The 23,992-nt window shown below is 39.9% G+C and overlaps 1 protein-coding gene across 1 annotated transcript in view; it reads left to right on the top strand.

Moving 5' to 3' along the window:
* Positions 1-23,992, top strand: part of SMYD3 (SET and MYND domain containing 3) — a 758,734-nt gene that overhangs the window by 143,812 nt on the left and 590,930 nt on the right. Inside the window, exon 2 of the mRNA XM_017953214.3 lies at positions 16,735-16,798. Within this exon, the coding sequence (XP_017808703.3) occupies positions 16,735-16,798 (64 nt within the window). The remainder of the gene's footprint in view (positions 1-16,734; positions 16,799-23,992) is intronic.

The raw sequence follows: 23,992 nt of genomic DNA, 5'->3' as shown, positions 1-23,992 counted from the left end.
TCCATTCCACAGCATACAAAGGGCCTCGAACAATGCAGTGCTTGCTTTTATAGCCCGATGTAAACAGGATATGTAAAGTTACAGGAACAAAGGTATTCTCTTGGTTACAGCATTACAATTGGTTAACATTCTACATTCCTTATCAGTCTCCCGGGTGATGTTTTCTGAGTTTGAAATGTGGAGATGTGTTTGTGCTGGGCTCAGGAAGTTGGGAGATATATGGGGGATGTGCCTCATTCCTTTCATTTCAAATCTCGACTGAATCTTGAGTAATATTCTTATATTCCTAATTTTTTTTTTTTTTTTTTTTTTTTTTTTTTTTGAGACAGGGTCTCACTCTGTTGCTCAGGCTGGAGTGCAGTGGTGTGATCACAGCTCACTGTAGCCTCAATCTCTCGGGCTCAAGTGATCCTCCCACCTCAGCCTCTCAAGCAGCTGGGACCATGGGCTTGTGCCACCCATTAATTAATTTAATTAATTAATAAAAATTAATTTAAAAATTAATTAAAAAATTTTTTTTTTGTAGAAATGAGGGCTCACTATGTTGCCCAGACTGGTGTTATTCTTTATCTTCTTTATCTACTTATTATTTATCTTCTTGATCTATGCATTTCTGAAAGAGAATTTACAATACCTAATGTTGAGGGTAGTCAGGGAACCCGAACAGAGGGACCGGCTGAAGCCGTGGCAGAAGAACATAAATTGTGAAGATTTCATGGACATTTATTAGTACCCCAAATTAATACTTTTATAATTTCTTGCGCCTGTCTTTACTGCAATCTCTGATCATAAATTGTGAAGATTTCATGGACACTTATCACTTCCCCAATGAATATCCTTGTGATTTCCTATGCCTGTCTTTAATCTCTTAATCCCATCATCTTCTTCGTAAACTGAGGAGGATGAATGTCGCCTCAGGACCCTGTGATGATTGTGTCAGCTGCACAGATTGTTTGTAGAGCATGTGTGTATGAACAATATGAAATCTGGGCATCTTGAAAAAGAACAGGATTAACAGCGATGTGCAGGGAACAAGAGAGGTAACTTTGAACTGGCCGCCGGTGAGCCAGATGGAACAGAGTTATTTTTCTCCTCTTTCAAAAGCAAATAGGAGAAATATCGCTGAATTCTTTTTCTCAGCAAGGAACATCCCTGAGACAGAGAATGCGCCCTGAAGGTAGGCTTATAGATGGCCCCTTTAAGGCGTGCCGTCTTTTATGGTCAAAGCCGAAGGGATGAAATAAACCTGGGTCTCCTGTAGCGCTCCCAGGCTTATTAGGATGAGGAAATTCCCACCTAATGAATTTTGGTCAGACAGGTTGTCTGCTCTCAAACCCTGTTGCCTGATAAGATGTTATCAATGACAATGCATGCCCGAAACTTCATTAGCAATTTTAGTTTCGCCCCATCCGGTGGTCCTGTGATCTTGCCCTGCCTCCATTTGCCTTGTGATATTTTATTACCTCGTGAAGTATGTGATCTCTGTGACCCACACCCTATTCGTGCACTCCGTCACCTTTTGAAAATCGCTAATAAAAACTTCCTAGTTTTACGGCTCGAGGAACATCACTTATCCTGCGGACATGTGATGTCTCCCCAGACACCCGGTTTTAAATTTCTCTCTCTTGTACTCTTTCCCTTTGTTTCTCAAACCAACCGAGACACCTAGGAAATAGAAGAGAACCCACGTAAAACATCGGGAGCGGCTTCTCTCGATAGTCTAACTCTTACATGGTACCTGCTATATTCCAGGCCCTGCTTTAACTTACTGTGTATTGGTCAGTTTTTCCTTGGAGATCTGTGACGTATACTTTATACATTGTGAGACTGGGTAGATTGGTTACTTTGTATGTAACAGTTGGTGATGGAAGTCTTTTGTCATCTTGTGTTGGCTTTATCTCTATTAATGCATTTAACCTTCAAGTCTCTTTTTTTCCGAACCTTATGTAGCTACACAGGCTTTTTTCGAGTTAATATTTGCCTGACATATCCTTTTCATTCCACCACTGCATGTCCTTTGGTTTGAAGTGTGTCTCATGAACAGCTAAATGTTGATGTGATTTGATCCAGTTTTATTTAAGAATGGTAGTATAGTGTGTGGTTACAAGCAAGAACTTTAGGGCCCATCGCTTGGGTTTGGTTTGTTGCCTGGAGTATTGATATCTAGAAGCTAGAGTTCTGCACTTGGGGGTGGATGGAATTTTTTGACGTTGCTTTATTTAGACTTTTAACCACTTCCCTTGTTTTATGCCCCATAACTCACTTCTGTTCTTTCAGGGGTGAGGTACCTGATGTATTCAAGTTCTGCTTCTCTGCAGGATTCTGTTTTTATCCTTTCAGTATCATCTGCCACTTTCACTTTATGGTATGATGCCTTAGCAGTGTGTACTACTCCATCTATTTTTTATCTTTTGAAAATGTATTGAAATATCTCTAAAGTTGGCATAATAAGACTGCTTACCTTATACAGAACTATTTCAAATTTAGTGTGAGTTAATAGATATAAAGAGCTTCATACTGTGCCTGTCATATCAGACGTGCTTAGAAAGAGCTGTTCTGTTTTGTCATTGATGTTAGTATTACAAGTTGACTTTTAGTGCCCTTGACCACCTTGAAACTGGACACAGTCCTGTCTGATCCTTGTCACTGCTAATTTTACCATCTGATTTATTATTTTTATTTTATAATACAGGTTTTTAAAAATATCTGCTTTTTTGTTACCCAGGTGATTTGGAGGAGATAACGTTAAAGCATCTCAATTCAGTATGTCTAAAGTAGTAATTGAATTAAATGGAATTTTATTTTTTAATTTTTTTTTTTTATTTTTTTTATTTTTTTTATTTTTTTATTTTTTTATTTTTTTTAATTTATTTATTATTATTATACTGTAAGTTGTAGGGTACATGTGCATAACGTGCAGGTTTGTTACATATGTATACTTGTGCCTTGTTGGTGTGCTGCACCCATCAACTCGTCATTTACATCAGGTATAACTCCCAATGCAATCCCTCCCCCCTCCCCCCTCCCCATGATAGGCCCCGGTGTGTGATGTTCCCCTTCCCGAGTCCAAGTGATCTCATTGTTCAGTTCCCACCTATGAGTGAGAACATGCGGTGTTTGGTTTTCTGTTCTTGTGATAGTTTGCTAAGAATGATGGATTCCAGCTGCATCCATGTCCCTACAAAGGACACAAACTCATCCTTTTTGATGGCTGCATAGTATTCCATGGTGTATATGTGCCACATTTTCTTAATCCAATCTGTCACTGATGGACATTTGGGTTGATTCCAAGTCTTTGCTATTGTGAATAGTGCTGCAATAAACATACGTGTGCATGTGTCTTTAGAGCAGCATAATTTATAATCCTTTGGGTATATACCCAGTAATGGGATGGCTGGGTCATATGGTACATCTAGTTCTAGATCCTTGAGGAATCGCCATACTGTTTTCCATAATGGTTGAACTAGTTTACAATCCCACCAACAGTGTAAAAGTGTTCCTATTTCTCCACATCCTCTCCAGCACCTGTTGTTTCCTGACTTTTTAATGATCGCCATTCTAACTGGTGTGAGATGGTATCTCATTGTGGTTTTGATTTGCATTTCTCTGATGGCCAGTGATGATGAGCATTTTTTCATGTGTTTGTTGGCTGTATGAATGTCTTCTTTTGAGAAATGTCTATTCATATCCTTTGCCCACTTTTTGATGGGGTTGTTTGTTTTTTTCTTGTAAATTTGTTTGAGTTCTTTGTAGGTTCTGGATATTAGCCCTTTGTCAGATGAGTAGATTGCAAAAATTTTCTTCCATTCTGTAGGTTGCCTGTTCACTCTGATGGTAGTTTCTTTTGCTGTGCAGAAGCTCTTTAGTTTAATGAGATCCCATTTGTCAATTTTGGCTTTTGCTGCCGTTGCTTTTGGTGTTTTAGACATGAAGTCTTTGCCCATGCCTATGTCCTGAATGGTACTACCTAGGTTTTCCTCTAGGATTTTTATGGTATTAGGTCTAACATTTAAGTCTCTAATCCATCTTGAATTAATTTTCGTATAAGGAGTAAGGAAAGGATCCAGTTTCAGCTTTCTACTTATGGCTAGCCAATTTTCCCAGCACCATTTATTAAATAGGGAATCCTTTCCCCATTTCTTGTTTCTCTCAGGTTTGTCAAAGATCAGATGGCTGTAGATGTGTGGTATTATTTCTGAGGACTCTGTTCTGTTCCATTGGTGTATATCTCTGTTTTGGTACCAGTACCATGCTGTTTTGGTTACTGTAGCCTTGTAGTATAGTTTGAAGTCAGGTAGCGTGATGCCTCCAGCTTTGTTCTTTTGACTTAGGATTGTCTTGGAGATGCGGGCTCTTTTTTGGTTCCATATGAACTTTAAAGCAGTTTTTTCCAATTCTGTGAAGAAACTCATTGGTAGCTTGATGGGGATGGCATTGAATCTATAAATTACCTTGGGCAGTATGGCCATTTTCACGATATTGATTCTTCCTATCCATGAGCATGGTATGTTCTTCCATTTGTTTGTGTCCTCTTTTATTTCACTGAGCAGTGGTTTGTAGTTCTCCTTGAAGAGGTCCTTTACATCCCTTGTAAGTTGGATTCCTAGGTATTTGATTCTCTTTGAAGCAATTGTGAATGGAAGTTCATTCATGATTTGGCTCTGTGTTTGTCTGTTATTGGTGTATAAGAATGCTTGTGATTTTTGCACATTAATTTTGTATCCTGAGACTTTGCTGAAGTTGCTTATCAGCTTAAGGAGATTTTGGGCTGAGACAATGGGGTTTTCTAAATATACAATCATGTCATCTGCAAACAGGGACAATTTGACTTCTTCTTTTCCTAACTGAATACCCTTGATTTCTTTCTCTTGCCTGATTGCCCTAGCCAGAACTTCCAACACTATGTTGAATAGGAGTGGTGAGAGAGGGCATCCCTGTCTTGTGCCAGTGTTCAAAGGGAATTTTTCCAGTTTTTGCCCATTCAGTATGATATTGGCTGTGGGTTTGTCATAAATAGCTCTTATTATTTTGAGGTACGTTCCATCAATACCGAATTTATTGAGCGTTTTTAGCATGAAGGGCTGTTGAATTTTGTCAAAAGCCTTTTCTGCATCTATTGAGATAACCATGTGGTTCTTGTCTTTGGTTCTGTTTATATGCTGGATTATGTTTATTGATTTGCGAATGTTGAACCAGCCTTGCATCCCAGGGATGAAGCCCACTTGATCATGGTGGATAAGCTTTTTGATGTGTTGCTGAATCCGGTTTGCCAGTATTTTATTGAGGATTTTTGCATCGATGTTCATCAGGGATATTGGTCTAAAATTCTCTTTTTTTGTTGTGTCTCTGCCAGGCTTTGGTATCAGGATGATGTTGGCCTCATAAAATGAGTTAGGGAGGATTCCCTCTTTTTCTATTGATTGGAATAGTTTCAGAAGGAATGGTACCAACTCCTCCTTGTACCTCTGGTAGAATTCAGCTGTGAATCCATCTGGTCCTGGACTTTTTTTGGTTGGTAGGCTATTAATTATTGCCTCAATTTCAGAGCCTGCTATTGGTCTATTCAGGGATTCAACTTCTTCCTGGTTTAGTCTTGGAAGAGTGTAAGTGTCCAGGAAATTATCCATTTCTTCTAGGTTTTCCAGTTTATTTGCGTAGAGGTGTTTATAGTATTCTCTGATGGTAGTTTGTATTTCTGTGGGGTCGGTGGTGATATCCCCTTTATCATTTTTAATTGCGTCGATTTGATTCTTCTCTCTTTTCTTCTTTATTAGTCTTGCTAGTGGTCTGTCAATTTTGTTGATCTTTTCAAAAAACCAACTCCTGGATTCATTGATTTTTTGGAGGGTTTTTTGTGTCTCTATCTCCTTCAGTTCTGCTCTGATCTTAGTTATTTCTAGCCTTCTGCTAGCTTTCGAATGTGTTTGCTCTTGCTTCTCTAATTCTTTTAATTGCGATGTTAGAGTGTCAATTTTAGATCTTTCCCGCTTTCTCTTGTGGGCATTTAGTGCTATCAATTTCCCTCTACACACTGCTTTAAATGTGTCCCAGAGATTCTGGTATGTTGTATCTTTGTTCTCATTGGTTTCAAAGAACATCTTTATTTCTGCCTTCATTTCGTTATGTACCCAGTAGTCATTCAGGAGCAGGTTGTTCAGTTTCCATGTAGTTGAGCAGTTTTCATTGAGTTTCTTAGTCCTGAGTTCTAGTTTGATTGCACTGTGGTCTGAGAGACAGTTTGTAATAATTTCTGTTCTTGTACATTTGCTGAGGAGTGCTTTACTTCCAATTACGTGGTCAATTTTGGAATAAGTACGATGTGGTGCTGAGAAGAATGTATATTCTGTTGATTAGGGGTGGAGAGTTCTATAGATGTCTATTAGGTCTGCTTGCTGCAGAGATGAGTTCAATTCCTGGATATCCTTGTTAACTTTCTGTCTCGTTGATCTGTCTAATGTTGACAGTGGAGTGTTGAAGTCTCCCATTATTATTGTATGGGAGTCTAAGTCTCTTTGTAAGTCTCTAAGGACTTGCTTTATGAATCTGGGTGCTCCTGTATTGGGTGCATATATATTTAGGATAGTTAGCTCTTCCTGTTGAATTGATCCCTTTACCATTATGTAATGGCCTTCTTTGTCTCTTTTGATTTTTGATGGTTTAAAGTCTGTTTTATCAGAGACTGGTATTGCAACCCCCGCTTTTTTTTGTTCTCCATTTGCTTGGTAAATCTTCCTCCATCCCTTTATTTTGAGCCTATGTATGTCTCTGCGTGTGAGATGGGTCTCCTGAATACAGCAGACTGATGGGTCTTGACTCTTTATCCAGTTTGCCAGTCTGTGTCTCTTAATTGGAGCATTTAGTCCATTTACATTTAAGGTTAAGATTGTTATGTGTGAACTTGATCCTGCCATTATGATATTAACTGGTTGTTTTGCTCATTAGTTGATATAGTTTCTTCCTAGCCTCGATGGTCTTTACATTTTGGCATGTTTTTGAGATGGCTGGTACCGGTTGTTCCTTTCCATGTTTAGTACTTCCTTCAGGGTCTCTTGTAAGGCAGGCCTAGTGGTGACAAAATCTCTAAGCATTTGCTTATCTGTAAAGGATTTTATTTCTCCTTCACTTATGAAACTTAGTTTGGCTGGATATGAAATTCTGGGTTTAAAATTCTTTTCTTTAAGAATGTTGAATATTGGCCCCCACTCTCTTCTGGCTTGGAGAGTTTCTGCCGAGAGATCTGCTGTGAGTCTGATGGGCTTCCCTTTGTGGGTAACCCGACCTTTCTCTCTGGCTGCCCTTAAGATTTTTTCCTTCATTTTAACTTTGGTGAATCTGGCAATTATGTGTCTTGGAGTTGCTCTTCTCGAGGAGTATCTTTGTGGCGTTCTCTGTATTTCCTGGATTTGAATGTTGGCCTGCCCTACTAGGTTGGGGAAGTTCTCCTGGATGATATCCTGAAGAGTGTTTTCCAACTTGGTTCCATTTTCCCCCTCACTTTCAGGCACCCCAATCAGACGTAGATTTGGTCTTTTTACATAATCCCATACTTCTTGCAGGCTTTGTTCATTTCTTTTTCTTCTTTTTTCTTTTGGTTTCTCTTCTCGCTTCATTTCATTCATTTGATCCTCAATCGCTGATACTCTTTCTTCCAGTTGATCGAGTCGGTTACTGAAGCTTGTGCATTTGTCACGTATTTCTCGTGTCATGGTTTTCATCTCTTTCATTTCGTTTATGACCTTCTCTGCATTAATTAGTCTAGCCGTCAATTCTTCCACTTTTTTTTCAAGATTTTTAGTTTCTTTGCGCTGGGTACGTAATTCCTCCTTTAGCTCTGAGAAATTTGATGGACTGAAGCCTTCTTCTCTCATCTCGTCAAAGTCATTTTCCGTCCAGCTTTGATCCGTTGCTGGCGATGAGCTGCGCTCCTTTGCCGGGGGAGATGCGCTCTTGTTTTTTGAATTTCCAGCTTTTCTGCCCTGCTTTTTCCCCATCTTTGTGGTTTTATCTGCCTCTGGTCTTTGATGATGGTGATGTACTGATGGGGTTTTGGTGTAGGTGTCCTTCCTGTTTGATAGTTTTCCTTCTAACAGTCAGGACCCTCAGCTGTAGGTCTGTTGGAGATTGCTTGAGGTCCACTCCAGACCCTGTTTGCCTGGGTATCAGCAGCAGAGACTGCAGAAGATAGAATATTTCTGAACAGCAAGTGTACCTGTCTGATTCTTGCTTTGGAAGCTTCCTCTCAGGGGTGTACTCCACCCTGTGAGGTGTGGGGTGTCAGACTGCCCCTAGTGGGGGATGTCTCCCAGTTAGGCTACTCAGGGGTCAGGGACCCGCTTGAGCAGGGAGTCTGTCCCTTCTCAGATCTCAACCTCCGTGTTGGGAGATCCACTGCTCTCTTCAAAGCTGTCAGACAGAGTCGTTTGGGTCTGCAGAGGTATCTGCTGCTTTGTTATTGTTTACTGTGCCCTGCCCCCAGAGGTGGAGTCTACAGAGACAGGCAGGTTTCCTTGAGCTGCTGTGAGCTCCACCCAGTTCGAGCTTCCCAGCAGCTTTGTTTACCTACTTAAGCCTGAGCAATGGCGGGCGCCCCTCCCCCAGCCTCGCTGCTGCCTTGCCGGTAGATCACAGACTGCTGTGATAGCAATGAGGGAGGCTCCGTGGGTGTGGGACCCTCCCAGCCAGGTGTGGGATATGATCTCCTGGTGTTCCTGTTTGCTCAAAGCGCAGTATTGGGGTGGGAGTTACCCGATTCTCCAGGTGTTGTGTGTCTCAGTTCCCCTGGCTAGGAAAAGGGATTCCCTTCCCCCTTGCGCTTCCCAGGTGAGGCAATGCCTCGCCCTGCTTCAGCTCTCGCTGGTCGGGCTGCAGCAGCTGACCAGTACCGATCTTCCGGCACTCCCCAGTGAGATGAACCCAGTACCTCAGTTGAAAATGCGGAAATCACCGGTCTTCTGTGTCGCTGGCGCTGGGAGTTGAAGACTGGAGCTGCTCCTATTCGGCCATCTTGCTCCGCCCCCCCTTTTAATTTATTTTTATTTATTTATTTATTTATTTTTTTGAGACGGAGTCTGGCTCTGTCGTCCAGGCTGGAGTGCAGTGGCCAGATCTCAGCTCACTGCAAGCTCCGCCTGCTGGGTTTACGCCATTCTCCTGCCTCAGCCTCCCGAGTAGCTGGGACTACAGGCGCCCGCCACCTCGCCCGGCTAGTTTTTTGTATTTTTTAGTAGAGACGGGGTTTCACCGTGTTAGCCAGGATGGTCTCGATCTCCTGACCTCGTGATTCGCCCGTCTCTGCCTCCCAAAGTGCTGGGGTGACAGGCGTGAGCCACCGTGCCCGGCCTAAATGGAATTTTAAAACCATTTCTCAGGAGGAGTATATTCATAATTAAACTATATGATAATTTAAGACAAAATTTTTATATTGGAAGGATATAGAATACTTTTCACCAGTTTATGGACTAGATTTGAATTTGATATGGAGAGATCAGTCAGTATCTTTATGAAGTGAAGTGTTTTAATCTAATTGGAAATGTCTCTAAATTTTAATTAAATTTATGTTAAAAAGAACATTAATGGTGGTGATAGTTGCACAACAATCTGAATATGGTTAGTGCTACTGAACTGTGCACTTAAAATGGTTAAAATAGTGAATTTTATGTTATGTATATTCTACCAAAGTTTTAAAAAAGGACTTTTTTTTTTTGTTTTTGTGGGGGGCTGGGGGTGTGTACAATATCATTCTCCTTTAGTACATGGAGATCTATGGGTTCAGGGCCATGCCTTATTATTTTTTCTCTGAGATTATTTTTCTTTTTTAATTTCAATAGGTCTTTGGGGGGAACAGGTGGTGTTTGGTTGCATGAATAAATTCTTTAGTGGTGATTTTTGAGATTTTGGTGCATCCATCTCCCAAACATTGTACACTGTACCCACTGTATAGTCTTTTATCCCTCACTCCCCTCCCAGCCTTTCTCCTGAGTCTCCAAAGTCCAGAGTATCATTCCTATGCCTTTGCATCCTCATAGCTTAGCTCCCACATCTGAGTGAGAACATACGATGTTTGGTTTTCCATTCCTGAGTTACTTTACTTAGATTGATGGTCTCCAATTCCATCTAGGTGACTGCAAGTGCCATTATTTTGTTCCTTTTTATGGCTGAGTGGTATTCCATGGTATATGTATACCACATTTTCTTTATTTGTTGATTGATGGGCATTTGGGCTGGTTCCATATTTTTGCAATTGCAAATTGTGCTGCTATAAATGCGTGCAAGTATAAGTATCTTTTTTGTAAAATGACTTCTTTTCCTCTTGGTAGATAGCCAGTAGTGGGATTGCTGAATCAAATGGTAGATTTACTTTTAGCTCTTTAAGGAATCTCCACACTGCTTTCCATAGTGGTTGTACTGGTTTACATTCCCACCAACAGTGTAAAAGTGTTCCCTTTTCACTACGTCTATATCAATAATTGATGTTTTTGATTTTTTGATTATGGCCATTCTTGCAGGAGTGAGGTGGTATCACATTGTGGTTTTGATTTGCATTTCCCTGATAATTAGTGATGTTGAGCATTTTACCGTATGCTTGTTGGCCATTTGTATATCTTCTTTTGCGAATTGTCTGTCCATGTCTTTAGCCCACTTTTTGATGGAATTGTTTTGTTCTTGCCGATTTGAGTTCTTTGTAGATTCTGGATATCAGTCCTTTGTCGGATGTATAGATTGTGAAGATTTTCTCCCACTCTGTGGTTTGTCTGTTAACTCTGCTGATTATTTCTTTTGCTGTGCAGAAACTTTTTGGTTTAATTAAGCCCCATCTATTTATCTTTGCTTTTGTTGCATTTGCTTTTGGGTTCTTGGTCATGAAGTCTTTGCCTAAGCCAATGTCTAGAAGGGTTTTTCCGATGTTCTAGACTTTTTATGGTTTTAGGTCTTAGATTTAAGTTTTTGATTCATCTTGAGTTGATTTTTGTGTAAGGTGAGAGGTGAGGATCCCGTTTCATTCTTCTATATGTGGCTTGCCAGTTGTCCCAGCACTATTTGTTGAATAGGGTATCCTTTCCCCACTTTATGTTTTTGTTTGCTTTGTTGAAGATCAGTTGGCTCTAAGTATTTGGGTTTATTTCTGGGTTCTCTATTCTGTTTCATTATGCCTATCTTTATACCAGTACTATGCTGTTTTGGTGTCTGTGGCCTTGTAGTATAGTTTGGAGTTGGATAATGTGATGCCTCCAGATTTGTTCTTTTTGCATAGTCTTGCTTTGGCTATGTGGTCTCTTTTTTTGTTCCATATGAATTTTAGGATTTTTTTTTTCTAGTTTTGTGAAGAATGATGGTGGTGTTTAGATGGGAATTGTACTGAATTTGTAGATTGCTTTTGGCAATATGGTCATTTTCACAATATTGATTCTTCCCATCCATGAGCATGGGACATGTTTCCATTTGTTTGTGTCATCTGTGTTTTGTAGTTTTCCTTGAAGAGGTCTTCGCCTCCCTAGTTAGGTGTATTCCTAAGTATTTTGTTTTATTTTATTTTTTTGCAGCTATTGTAAAAGGGGTTGAGTTCTTGATTTGATTCTCAACTTGGTTGCTGTTGCTGTATAGCAGAGCTACTGATTTGTGTACATTAATTTTGTATCCTGAAACTTTGCTGAATTCATGTGCCAGTTCGAGGAGCTTTTTGGATGAGTCTTTAGGGTTTTCTAGGTATACAGTCATATCATCAGCAAACAGCCACAGTTTGACTTCCTCTACCGATTTGGATACCTCTGACTTCTTTCTCTTGTCTGATTGCTCTAGCTAGGACTTCCAGTACTGTGTTGAATAGAAGTGGTGAAAGTGGACATCCTTGTCTGATTTCATTTCTCAGGGGGAATGATTTCAGCTTTTCCCTGTTCAGTATAATGTTGGCTGTGGGTTTGTCATAGATAGCTTTCATTACCTTAAGGTGTGTCCCTTCTATGCCCATTTTGCTGAGGGTTTTAATCATAAAGCAATGCTGGATTTTGTCAAATGCTTTTTCTGCATCTGTTGAGATGATCACGTGATTCTTGGTTTTAATTCTGTTTATGTGGCGTATCACATTTATTGAGTTGTGGATGTTAAACCATCCATGTATCCCTGGTATGAAACCCACTTGATCATGATGAATTATCTTTTTCATGTGATGCTGGATTCAGTTAGCTAGTATTTTGTTGAGGAATTTTGCATCTGTGTCATCAGGAATATTGGTCTGTAGTTTTAATTTTTTGTTAGGTCCTTTCCTGGTTTTTGTACTAGGGTGATACTGGCGTCATAGAATGATTTAAGGAGGATTCTCTTTTTCTCTATCTTCTGGAATAATTGTGTCAATAGGATTGGTGCTGGTTCCTGTTTGAATGTCTGACAGAATTCAGCTGTGAATCCTTATGGTCCTAGACTTTTACTTACTGGCAATTTAAAAATAATTACCATTTCAGTCTTGCTGCTTGTTATTGGTCTGTTCGGAGTTTCTATCTCTTCCTGGTTTAATTTAGGAGGGTTGTGTATTTCCAGGAATTTATCCATCCCCTCTAGGTTTTCTAGTTTAGGCGTGTAAAGGTGTTCATAGTAGCCTTGAATAAACTTTTGTATTTCTGTGGTATCAGTAGTAATATTTCCCATTTCATTTCTAATTGAGCTTATTTGGATCTTCTCTCTTCTTTTCTTGGTTAATCTTGCTAATGGTCTATCAGTTTTATTTATCTTTTCAAAACCAGCCTTTTGTTTCATTTATCTTTTGCATTTTTTTGGTCTGTTTCAATTTCATTTAGTTCTGTTCTGATCTTTGTTATTTCTTTTCTTCTGCTGCATTTGGGTTTGGATTGTTCTTGTTTCTCCAGTTTTGTGAGGTGTGGCCTTAGATTGTCTGTTTGTGCTTTTTCAGACTTTTCGATGTAGGCATTTAATGCTCTGAACTTTCCTCTTAGCACCGCTTTTGCTGTATCCCAGAGGTTTTGATAAGTTGTGTCACTGTTTTTGTTCAGTTCAAAGACTTTTAAAATTTCCATCTTGATTTAATTGTTGACCCAATAATCACCCAGGAGCAGGTTATTTAATTTCCATATATTTGCATGATTTTGAGGGTTCCTTTTGGAGTTAATTTCCAATTTTATTCCACTGTGGTCTGAGAGAGAGTACTTGATATAATTTCGATTTTCTTAAATTTACTGAGACTTGTTTTGTGCCCTATCATATGTTCTATCTTGGAGAATTTTCCATGTGCTGATGAATAGAATGTATATTCTGCAGTTGTTGAGTAGAATTTTCTGTAAATATCTGTGAAGTCCATTTGTTGTGGGGTATAGTTTAAGTCCATTGTTTCTTTGTTGACTTTCTGTCTTGATGACCTGTCTAGTGCTGTCAGTGGAGTATTGAAGTTCCCCACTATTATTGTGTTGCCATGTATCTCATTTCTTAGGTCTATTAGTGATTGTTTTATAAATTTGGGAGCTCCAGTGTTAGATGCATATATATTTTGGATTGTGATATTTTACTGTTGGACTAGTCCTTTTATTGTTATATAATGTCCCTCTTTGTTTTGTTTATCTGCTCTTGCCTTAAAATCTGTTTTGTCTGTAAGAATAGCTATTCCTGCTCACTTTTGGTGTCCATTTACAAGTTTATGTGAGTCCTTATGTGTTAGGTGAGTCTCCTGAAGACAGCAGAAATTTAGTTGGTGAATTCTTATCCATTCTGCCATTCCATATCTTTTAAGTGGAGTATTTAGGTCATTTACATTCAGCGTTAGTACTGAGACATAAGGTACTATTCTATCCATTGTGCTGTTCGTTAGTACTGAGATGTGAGGTACAATTCTATTCATTGTGCTGTCTGTTGTCTGACTACCTTGTGTGTTATTTTTATTGTGTTATTGTTATATAGGTCCTGTGAAATTTCTGCTTTAGGGAGGTTCTATTTTGGTGTATTTCAAGGATTGGTTTCAAGATTTAGAGCTCCTTTTGACAGTTCTTGTAGTGCTGGCTTGGTAGGGGCGAATTCTCTCAGTATTTGTCTTAAAAGACTGTATCTTGCTTCATTTATGAAGCTTACTTTGGCTGGACACAAAATTCTTGGCTGATAATTGTTTTGTTTAAGGAGGCGAAAAATAGGACCCCAATCCCTTCTAGCTTATCGGGTTCTGTTACAGAGGGGGTTCATAGACCTCACACAAGAAATAATTCTGGGTGAGTCCATAGAGTAAAGTGAAAGCAAGTTTATTAGGAAAGTGAAGGAACAAAAGAAAGGCTACTCCATAGACAGAGCCGCTGGAGGGCTGCTGGTTGCCCATTTTTATGGCTATTTCTTGATGATATGCTAAACGAGGGGTGGATTATTCATGCCTCCCCTTTTTAGACCATCTAGGGTAACTTCCTGATGTTGCCATGGCATTTGTAGACTGTCATGGCACCGATGGGAGTACAGCAGTAAGGACGACCAGTGACCTCTGGTCACTTTGGGTTTTGGTGAGTTTTAGCTGGCTTCTTTACTGCAACCTGTTTGATCAGCAAGGTGTTTATGACCTGTATCGTGTGCCAACTTGAGTCTCATCCTGTGACTTAGAATGCCTTAACGGTCTGGGAATGCAGCCCAGTAAGTCTCAGCCTCATTTTACTCACTGTGTGCCACCATATGCCTTTTGAACTTCAAGATGGAGTTGCCCTGGTTCACATGCCTCTGACAGTTTCTGCTCAGAAATCTGCTGTTGCTCTGATAGGTTTTCTGTTATAGGTTACCTGATGCTTTTGCCTCACAGCTCTTAAGATTCTTTCCTTTGTCTTTGCTTTGGATAACCTCTTGACTGTGTGCCTAAGTGATGAGTTTCCCAGGTATTTGAGCTTCTTGTATTTGGATGTCTAGATCTCTAGCAAGGCCAGACAAGTTTTCCTTGATTATTTCCTCAAATAGTGTTTCCAAACTTTTAGGTTTCTTTTTTTTCCTTGGGAACACCCATTATTCTTAGATTTGCATGCTTAACATCATCCCAAACTTCTTGCTTTGCTCATTTTTAAAAATTCTTTTGTCTTTGTCTTTGATGGATTGGGTTAACTCGAAAGCCTTGTCTTCAAGCTCTGAAGTTCTTTCTTCTGCTTTTTCGATTCTATTGCTGAGACTTTGCAGTGCATTTTGCATTTCTGTAAGTGTTTCTTTGGTTTATAGAAGTTGTGATCGTTTTTTATTTATGCTATTTCACTGAAGAATTTTCCTTTCATATTCTGTATAAATTTTTGATTTCTTTAAGTTGGAGTTCACCTTTCTCTGGTGCCTCCTTTATTAGCTTAATAATTAACCTTCTGAATTCTTTTTCTGGCAATCCAGATATTTTATCTTGGTTTGGATCCGTTGCTGGTGAGCTGGTGTGATATTTTGGGGGGTTGTTAAAGAGCCTTGTTTTGTCATATTACCAGATGGTTTTTTTGGTTCCTTTTCATTTGGGTGGACTATGTCAGAGGGGAGATCTGGGACTCAAGGGCTGCTGTTCAGATACCTTTGTTTCAAGGGGTTCTCCCTTGATGTGGTGTTCTCCCTCCTCCCCCGGGGATGGAGCTTCCGGAGAGCCAAACCGCAGTGATTGTTTTTGCTCTTCTGGGTCTAGCCACCCAGTGGAGCTACTGGGCTCTGGGCTGGTACTGGGGAGTGACTGCTGAGAGTCCTGGGATCTAATGGAGGGCGCAGGGGCGAGAAGTGACTGCTGAGAGTCCTGGGATCTAATGGAGGGCGCAGGGGCGAGAAGTGGACTCTACAGGGTCCTTGGTTGTGTTTTTGTTCAGTGTGCTGGTTTTGTGTTGGTTGGCCTCCAGCCAGGGGTTGGTGCCTTCAGGAACACATCAGCTGTGGTCCTGTGGGGAGGAAGCAAACTTGCCCTAAGGTTGCCTGGTTAGGTATTCAGGTTTCTTAGGTGGTGGGCAGGGCCACAGAGCTCCCAAGAGATTATGGCCTTTGTCTTTGGCAGCCAGGGCTGGTAGAGAAGACCACCGGGGGCAGGGATAGGGTGTCTGAGCTCAGATTCTCCCTGGGCGGGGATTGCTGCGGCTGCTGTTGGGAGGGCGATGTGGTTTTCAGTCTAATGGAGTTATGTTCCTGGGGGGATTATGGCTGCTTCTGCTGGGTCACACAGGCCGCCAGGAAAGTGGGGGAAAGCCAGCAGTCACAGGCCTCATCCCGCTCCCATGCAGCCCGCAGTCCTGAAGGCTGGTCTCACTCCCACCGTGTCCCCACGGCAGCACGGAGTCTGTTTCCAGGCAGCTGGTGACTGTGACTGAGAACTTGCCCCAGACCACCAGCCTCCCTGCTGAGCAAGCAAGCGGCTCACATCTTTTCAGAGTCTCAGGGAGCTTGCAGTGGCGATACAGTTCTGTCAAAGGGTCTGTGGATTCTCTTAGTTTACCTGGTATGTTGCTGTGGTGGTTCTTGGATCAAAAATTCACAGTGTGAGTCCAAACACGCTGCTCAGTCTGTGATTGGGAGCCGCAAGCTAGTCCTGCCTCTTCCCTGCCATCTTCTGTGAGACCAAAGGACTTAGTTTTCTGTCAGTGTCTCACATGGAAGGTTCAAGAGGAGGCTGGCTCATCAGTGTGAAAATCCACATCTTCAGGGACTGAACATAATGGAGTAAACAGAACATACTGGTGTCCGTATGTTGGCTTATGTTTTCTTTCTTCAATTAGGTAGTATGTTTCCCACTCATTTCTTAACACGGAATTTTTCTTTTCCCCACAGGAAGGAAAAGCTGATGCGATGCTCTCAGTGCCGCGTCGCCAAATACTGTAGTGCTAAGTGTCAGGTAAGACTTTTCAGCCATATATAAGTGAAGCTTTCAAATTATTTACTCTTAAATTTGTCCTTCACTATACCTGTTGCCTGTGTCTACTTCTTTACAGCCTTTAACTTACTTTTACTTGTTATTCACCTGCTGAGTCACACAGGTCGCCAGGGACATTAAAATGTTAAAACTAATATTAAATATATATGATGAAAAATTGGGTGTGTGTGTATATGTCTACTATGTGAAAGTCAATGTCTATTCCTCCCCATCTTACTGCCCCCTGACTTCAGTTCTCATTTCCACTGTTAAGTTTCTCATGTGTCTATGCAGCATTTACTTGTGCAGACATGTTTGTATATCTATATCCTATGTTTAAAAAAACAAATATACGTTTGTATATATAAAGTACACGTATTCTTGTGTACTTTGATTTTTTTTTTTTTCATTTAACAATCTACTTTGAGGAACATTTTGTATCCCATATGTTTCATTGTATGAATTGACCATAATAACAATTTCTTTGTTGATGAATACTTAGAACTTTTATAATATTTGGTATTGCCAATAATGCACTTCACATCCTGTCGTGCACATTTTTGCACACTTCCCCAAATTAACAGTAGGATAAATTCTTCTTATTGTATTGATTGTTGAAAGGATATATGCCTTTTGAATTTTTAGAGATAATGCCAAATTTCCTGCCAAGAGTTTGAGTTAATTCACGAGTACTGTTGTTAACATCTTTGAAATTCTTGAAAGGATGTATAATTAACATTCAACATGACCTTTTCTTCTAACCTTATGATTAATCATTTAATAAGAAATGTAATTATGTCCTAACGAGTTACATCTTATTAAAAAGTCGAATCAGAGGTGTTGTGTCTGTGTCACTTGCCTCCTCCCCGCCTCCTCCCCCCCCCCTCCCCGCCTCCTCCCCGCCTCCTCCCCGCCTCCTCCCCGCCTCCTCCCCGCCTCCTCCACTCATCGTTTTTGTTTCTTGTGTTTTGTATACGCACACCTCCAGAATTTCTTCTTTCCTTCTTTTACACTGAGGCCGTGCTTGTCTCAGGGATTTTCTTCTCTCTCATTTTCTCCTTTGAAAGTAATTTCTTGAGACTACACGAAAAGTGGTCTTAGTGAAAAGAAATCAAATGTACAAAAATATCAGGGGTTCCAGGTTCTCATGCTAATTCTGGCATTTGCTGGTTAAATTATCTCAGGGAAAATACAAACTGTGTGGGCCTCAGTTTCTGAATCTGTACTGACAATAACAGTTAATATTTATTAGGCATCTACTGTGTGCCAGGCACTGTATTATTCCACTTGGTTTTCCAAGACTCTTGTGAGAATTAGGTACTATTATTATGCTCATTTTATTAATAAGGAAGATGAGGACAAAGAGGCAGCCAACTTGCCAAATATTCTATAACTAGTAGGCTCTGAAGTTTCAGATGTGAAACTCAGGTATTCAGACTTTCAACTGCTCTTTTAAACCTAAATTCCGTTCTTGCTCCAACATTATGATTAGGTCTAGTTTTCCATTATATATTGTATTATTCTTTTGTTTCTTGGCTTTTGGGTTTTTTTTTGTTTGTTTGTTTTTTTTTTTTGGAGACAGTCTTGCTTTGTCTCTTGGACTGGAGTGCCGTGGTGTTATCAAGTTCACTGCAGTCTTGAACTCCTGGGTTCAAGCGATCTCCCTGCCTCTGTCTCCTGAGCAACTGGGACTACAGGTACATGCCACCAGGGCCAGCTAATTAAAAAATGTTTTTTAATGGGGACGAGATCTCACTGTTTGCCCAGGCTGATGTTAAATTCCTGAGCTCTGGTGATCCTCTGCTTTGGCCTCCCAAAGTGCTGGGATTACGGGTGTCGGCTACTGTGCCCAGCCAGTATAGTACTTTCTAATTAAAATAGGATAAGAAATTTCAAAATGACTGTATTATTTCCACCTCATTTTTTATACAAAAGTTTTGTTGAAGCTAGAAAGATCCCTGATTTATGTAAGATTGTTACCAAAAAGAAGTAACTAAAAGCAAAAAGTGAAACATTAATACTGCTTTTTATACAGTGTTCGTTCCAGAAAAGTTGTTTTATGGTGATGTTCTGGTTGTGTTATTCATGTGAAGCTCAGCTATTTGTTTCTAGGAACTTCAGATTAAACAGAGTACATAGAGAAGCGACAAATTATCCTATTATTTGACACAAATCTAGGCAAACTTGCTTTCTAATCTCAATGACCTAAACAGTTTATTAATAAAACATTTAATAAACAGTTTACTTAATAAAACATTTTTTCCCCTGTTTTATGAGTACTTTTCCTCTAGTGCCACTTCATCCTTTTGTACTACACTCAAGGAGGAGAAAAGCCATTATCTGATTAGAATGAGTAGCAGGAGTTTGGTGGGTGGGTATGTCATTTTGATGTATTGTAGTGCATGTGTTTTTACTACATATATTAGCTGTTTACTGGAGCATCAATAATAATGTCACTGTCAGATATACTGTGGAAGGTAATGGGAAAACAGCTAGCAAGATGAAGGATATATATAATAACAGCTAGAGTATGTATTTGTATGTGTGTGGAGGGGGAGTTAAAGATTGGCCAGAACATATGCATTTAAACTGCTGTGTTTATCCCAACCTTAAAATACAGCATTAAACATTGTAATTATTGTGGATACCCACAAAGCTGCGCAAAATTAAATGACAGACTGAACTGTGAACAGTAATGAACAGAACGCAAAAGCACTTGGAATGGAAATGGATACAGAGGATGTAAATCTGTGGTATAAAATCCATAATATGTATTCCCCAGGGGGACATGATTTTGGTTCACTAGCTTAGCATTTGATGTGTGGGACCATGCCATCAAGTCGTCTGAGAGAGGCTATTGGGGTACTGCAGGGTGTAACATGTGCCTTGTGCCCACAGGATGGTGTCAGTGCTATTGGTATTCACATTTCTTTCTTTTTTCTTTTTCTTTTTCGTTTTTCTTTTTTTTTTTTTTTTTTTTGAGATGGAGTCTTACTCTGTTGCCCAGGCTGGAGTGCAGTGGCGCCGTCTCAACTCCCTGCAACCTCCACCTCCCAGGTTCAAGCAATTCTGGTGCTTCAGCCTCCCCAAGTAGCTGGGACTACAGGCGTGTGCCACCACGCCCAGCTAATTTTTTTGTATTTTAGTAGAGATGGGATTTCACCATGTTGACCAGGCTGGTCTCGAGCTCCTGAGCTCAGGGAGTCTACCAGCCTTGGCCTCCCAAAGTGCTGGGATTAGAGGCATGAGCCCACCACATCCGGTGCACATTTCATTTTCAAACATAAGTAATACAAGGATATGCTTTCCTATAAAAACATCATATAGAATCATACAGAGTAAAACATAAAAGTATTTCTCCAGCTTCCTTCCCGCACTTCTACTTCTGTTTTTCAGAGATAATCCAAATGTGTCTATTTTATGGATGGAGGATATATACCAAACTATTAGTCTGTGCATCATATATAGTATACACATCGACATATGTATTTACTCCTGTGTACAGTACTGTTTCTGTTACTGGTCAAAATGTTTTTGTCATCAGTGGCTTTATATTCCTGTCTCTACCTTGTTATGAGGTGTCTATCATATAATTTAATAGAAGGAGGTCCAGTCTTTTTTCTCTATTGGCATAAACAGAACATCACACATGATTCCAAGATCGGAGAGGAGGAGCAGGCTAAATTTTCTTATAAAAAAGCATTTTCCAAACAAAAAATGGCAGCAATGGTGATAGCAAGTAAGTCAATTTCAAGTAATTCACCAAGTATTATTTTATCTTTTCAGGATTTAATTTGATTTATAATATATACATTTCTAGTTGAATGAATTAATTGCTGAGCAAAATAAGCAGTTAGGCACTACATGAAGTGGTAATTTATATACTTTTCAAAAGCACTGTTTTAGCAGATACAAGCTCTATTTTATATGGATAATTACAGACCTCTTTAAAAATGTGAATCGTATTTTTGGGTTTACATTTTACGCTTAGTTGTAGACTGATTTGATTCCTATTTGATGGGTAGAAAATTAATCCCGCATTAGTAAGCACTTAGCAGAGTGATTTAATAAGTTGGTTTCTAGACTGCCATACCCAAGGCCGTGATAAAGAAGGAAGTCAAGCTTTGTTTACTTCATAAATGTTCTGTGCTCGGCCTCAAACTGATAGGCTTTGCATGGAATGTACTGTAGATAAGTCAGCTTTGTATCTACCTGTAAACACAAAGGAAATGCTACATAAAGTTTAAAACGATTTGGTCGATTTGGTCGTATTTCAGTGTTTGACCTCCACAGGTGTCTGGAGCCGGAAGTTTTTCTTTTCTCCCTTTACCTTTGCCTGCTGCGTGATCTTATCTACTCCCATTACTTCAAGGGGCATCTGTATATTATTCCTTCTCAGGACTCCGTCTCCAGCCTCCTTTCTCCTGATTTCCACTTGGCTGTTGCACAGGTGTCTCTGGGGTAACATGTCTAAGTCTGAGTACATTATCTTCCCCTAGACCCCCTTCCCTTCATGTTTTCCAGCCTCAGTGAACAGTTTCACCAGCCACCCAGCAGTCTGAGTTGCCAGGTGTCATCTCCGATTCTCATCCTTTCCTGGCCACACATCCGTTTAATCATCACGTTGTGCTGATTTTACTATCTCACTACCTAAAGATCTGAAGTGGTTCCCTTCTCGCCAGCTTCTCTAGTACTACCTGTTACCATGGTCTCCTTCTCTAGTACTACCTGTTACCATGGTCTCCTTCTCTAGTACTACCTGTTACCATGGTCTCCTTCTCCTTCTCACCTACCTATTCCATCCCTTCCATTATCTATTCCATGGTCTCCTTCCACCTATTTTGTCTCCTTCTATTCCATGGTCTCCTTCTCCATTCCATGGTCTCCTTCTTTTCCTATTCCATGGTCTCCTTCTCACTATTCCATGGTCTCCTTCTATTTTATGGTCTCCTTCTCCACTACCTATTCATGGTCTCCTTCTATTCTATTTCATAAGTCTCCTTCCTCCTTTCCTATTTCCATGGTCTCCTTCTCCTGCCTGTTCACCATGGTCTCCCTTCCTGCTTTTCACCTGTTACCGTGGTCTCCTTCTCTAGTACTACCTGTTACCATGGTCTCTTTTCTGGGTTAGCTTCATGGTTACTACGATGCTTTCCCACTTCTAATTTAGTTTCTACACAGGAGTTAGAGTGATGATTGTGCTCTAAGTCCGGGGGGTTGGTATGATAAGTAATAGGCAGTGAGCCAGTAAATAAGATCCTGACTTTGGTAAAGCTTCTGTTATGGAGTAGAGAGACAGTGACAGATGCCCATGATTATATGATTGACTGTGGTTGGGCTGAGCACAGACTCACCTGTGTGTAGGTGGATACAGAAGGGTTTCCTGTAGAGGTGACATTTAACCTGAAATCTAGAATTAATGTAGCTCTTTCTGCTTTTCGTTTAATTAGTGTTAGCACGGTATATCTTTCTCTATCCGTGTTTATTTAATCTATTTATATGTAAAATGGGTTTCTTGTGGATGACATATGGTTGGGTTTTGTGTCTTGATCCACTGTGACCATCCCTGTCTTTTAATTGATGCATTTAGATCATTGACATTCAGAGTGATTATTGATATAGTTGGGTTAATGTTTATCATATCAGTTTTCTATTTGTGGCCCTTGTTCTTTGTTCCGATTGTTGTCTTCCACTATTTTTCTGCCTTTTGTGGTTTTAATTGAGCATTTTGTATGATTTCATTTCTCTTCATTAGCATATCAGATGTATATATGATATATATAATCTCCTTTTTTAGTGATTGCCCCAGAGTTTGCAATATACATTTAAAATGAAATGTTCCTTTTTTAATGACTGTCCCAGAGTTTACAGTATACATTTAAAACGACCCAAGTTTACTCTCAACACTGCTGCTTGACAGGTAGAGTAAGTAACTTAGAATAACAAAATACTTTTAATTCCTGCTCCTTCTCTTTAAAAAGAAAATTGTTTTAGAAATGAGATCTCGCTCTGTCACCCAGGCTGGAGTGCAGTGGCCTGAACACCCCTCACTGCAGTCTCGACTTCTTCAGCTCAAGTCATCCTCCTTCCTCAGCACCCCCTCAAATAGCTGGGACTACAGGCACGCACCACCATGCCTGGCCACTTTTTGTATTTTGTGTGGAGATGGGATTTCGCTATGTTGCCCTGGCTGGTCTTGAACTCCTAAGCTCAGGCAGTCCACCTGCCTCGGCCTCCCAAAGTGCTGGGATTACAGGCCTGAGCCACTGTGCCCGGCCCCTGCTCCCTCTCTTATGTCATTTATTTAGCTTATACATAAACATACATAATTAAATATATTGATACTATTAGTAGTCTTTTGAACAAACTATTATCTGTTAGATCAATTAAGAATAAGAAAAATGAAAGTTTTTATTTTACCTTCATCTATTCCTTCTTTGATTTTCATTCTTTATGTAGATCTAAGTTTCTAACCTTTATCATTTCCTTCTCTCTACAGAATTTCTTTTAACGTTTCATGTGGGCAGGTCTACTGGCAATACATTTCCTCAATTTTTGTTTTCCTGAAAAAGTCTTTATTTTTTCTTCACCTTTGACGGGTAATTTCACAGGGTACAGAATTCCAGATTAGTAGGTTTTTTTTTTCCTCTCAGTACTTTATTTCATTCCACTCTCTTGTACATGGCTTCTGAGAAGTTGGCTGTGATTCTTTGTTCCACTATATGTAAGGTGTTTATTTTAGTCTGTTTTGTGCTGCTATAACAGAATAACTGAAAGTGGGTAATTTATAAAGAACACAAATTTCTTTTTATTTCTTCAAATTTATTTAATTTGTTTTCAACATTTATTTTAGATTCTGGGGGTATATGTGTGGGTTTTCTACAGAGGTCTACTGTGTGATGCTGAGGTTTGGAGTATGTTGAACCTGTCACCCAAGAAGTGAGCATAGTACTCAGAAAGTAGTTTTTCAACCCTTGCACCACCCCCTCCTTCCCCTTCCTTATATTCTCCAATGTATATTGTTCTCGTATTTATATACTTATATACCTAGTTTTAGCTCCCACTTGTAAGTGAGAACATACTGTATTTGATTTTCTGTTTCTGTGCTACTTTGCTTAGGATAATGGCCTCCAGCTGCATCCATGTTGTTGCAAAAGACATAATTTTTTTTTTTTT

Source organism: Papio anubis, chromosome 1, assembly GCF_008728515.1.
Source record: "Papio anubis isolate 15944 chromosome 1, Panubis1.0, whole genome shotgun sequence".
Taxonomy (NCBI): domain Eukaryota; kingdom Metazoa; phylum Chordata; class Mammalia; order Primates; family Cercopithecidae; genus Papio; species Papio anubis.
Note: the sequence above shows the minus strand (reverse complement) of the source record. Positions and strands in the feature narration are given on the sequence as shown.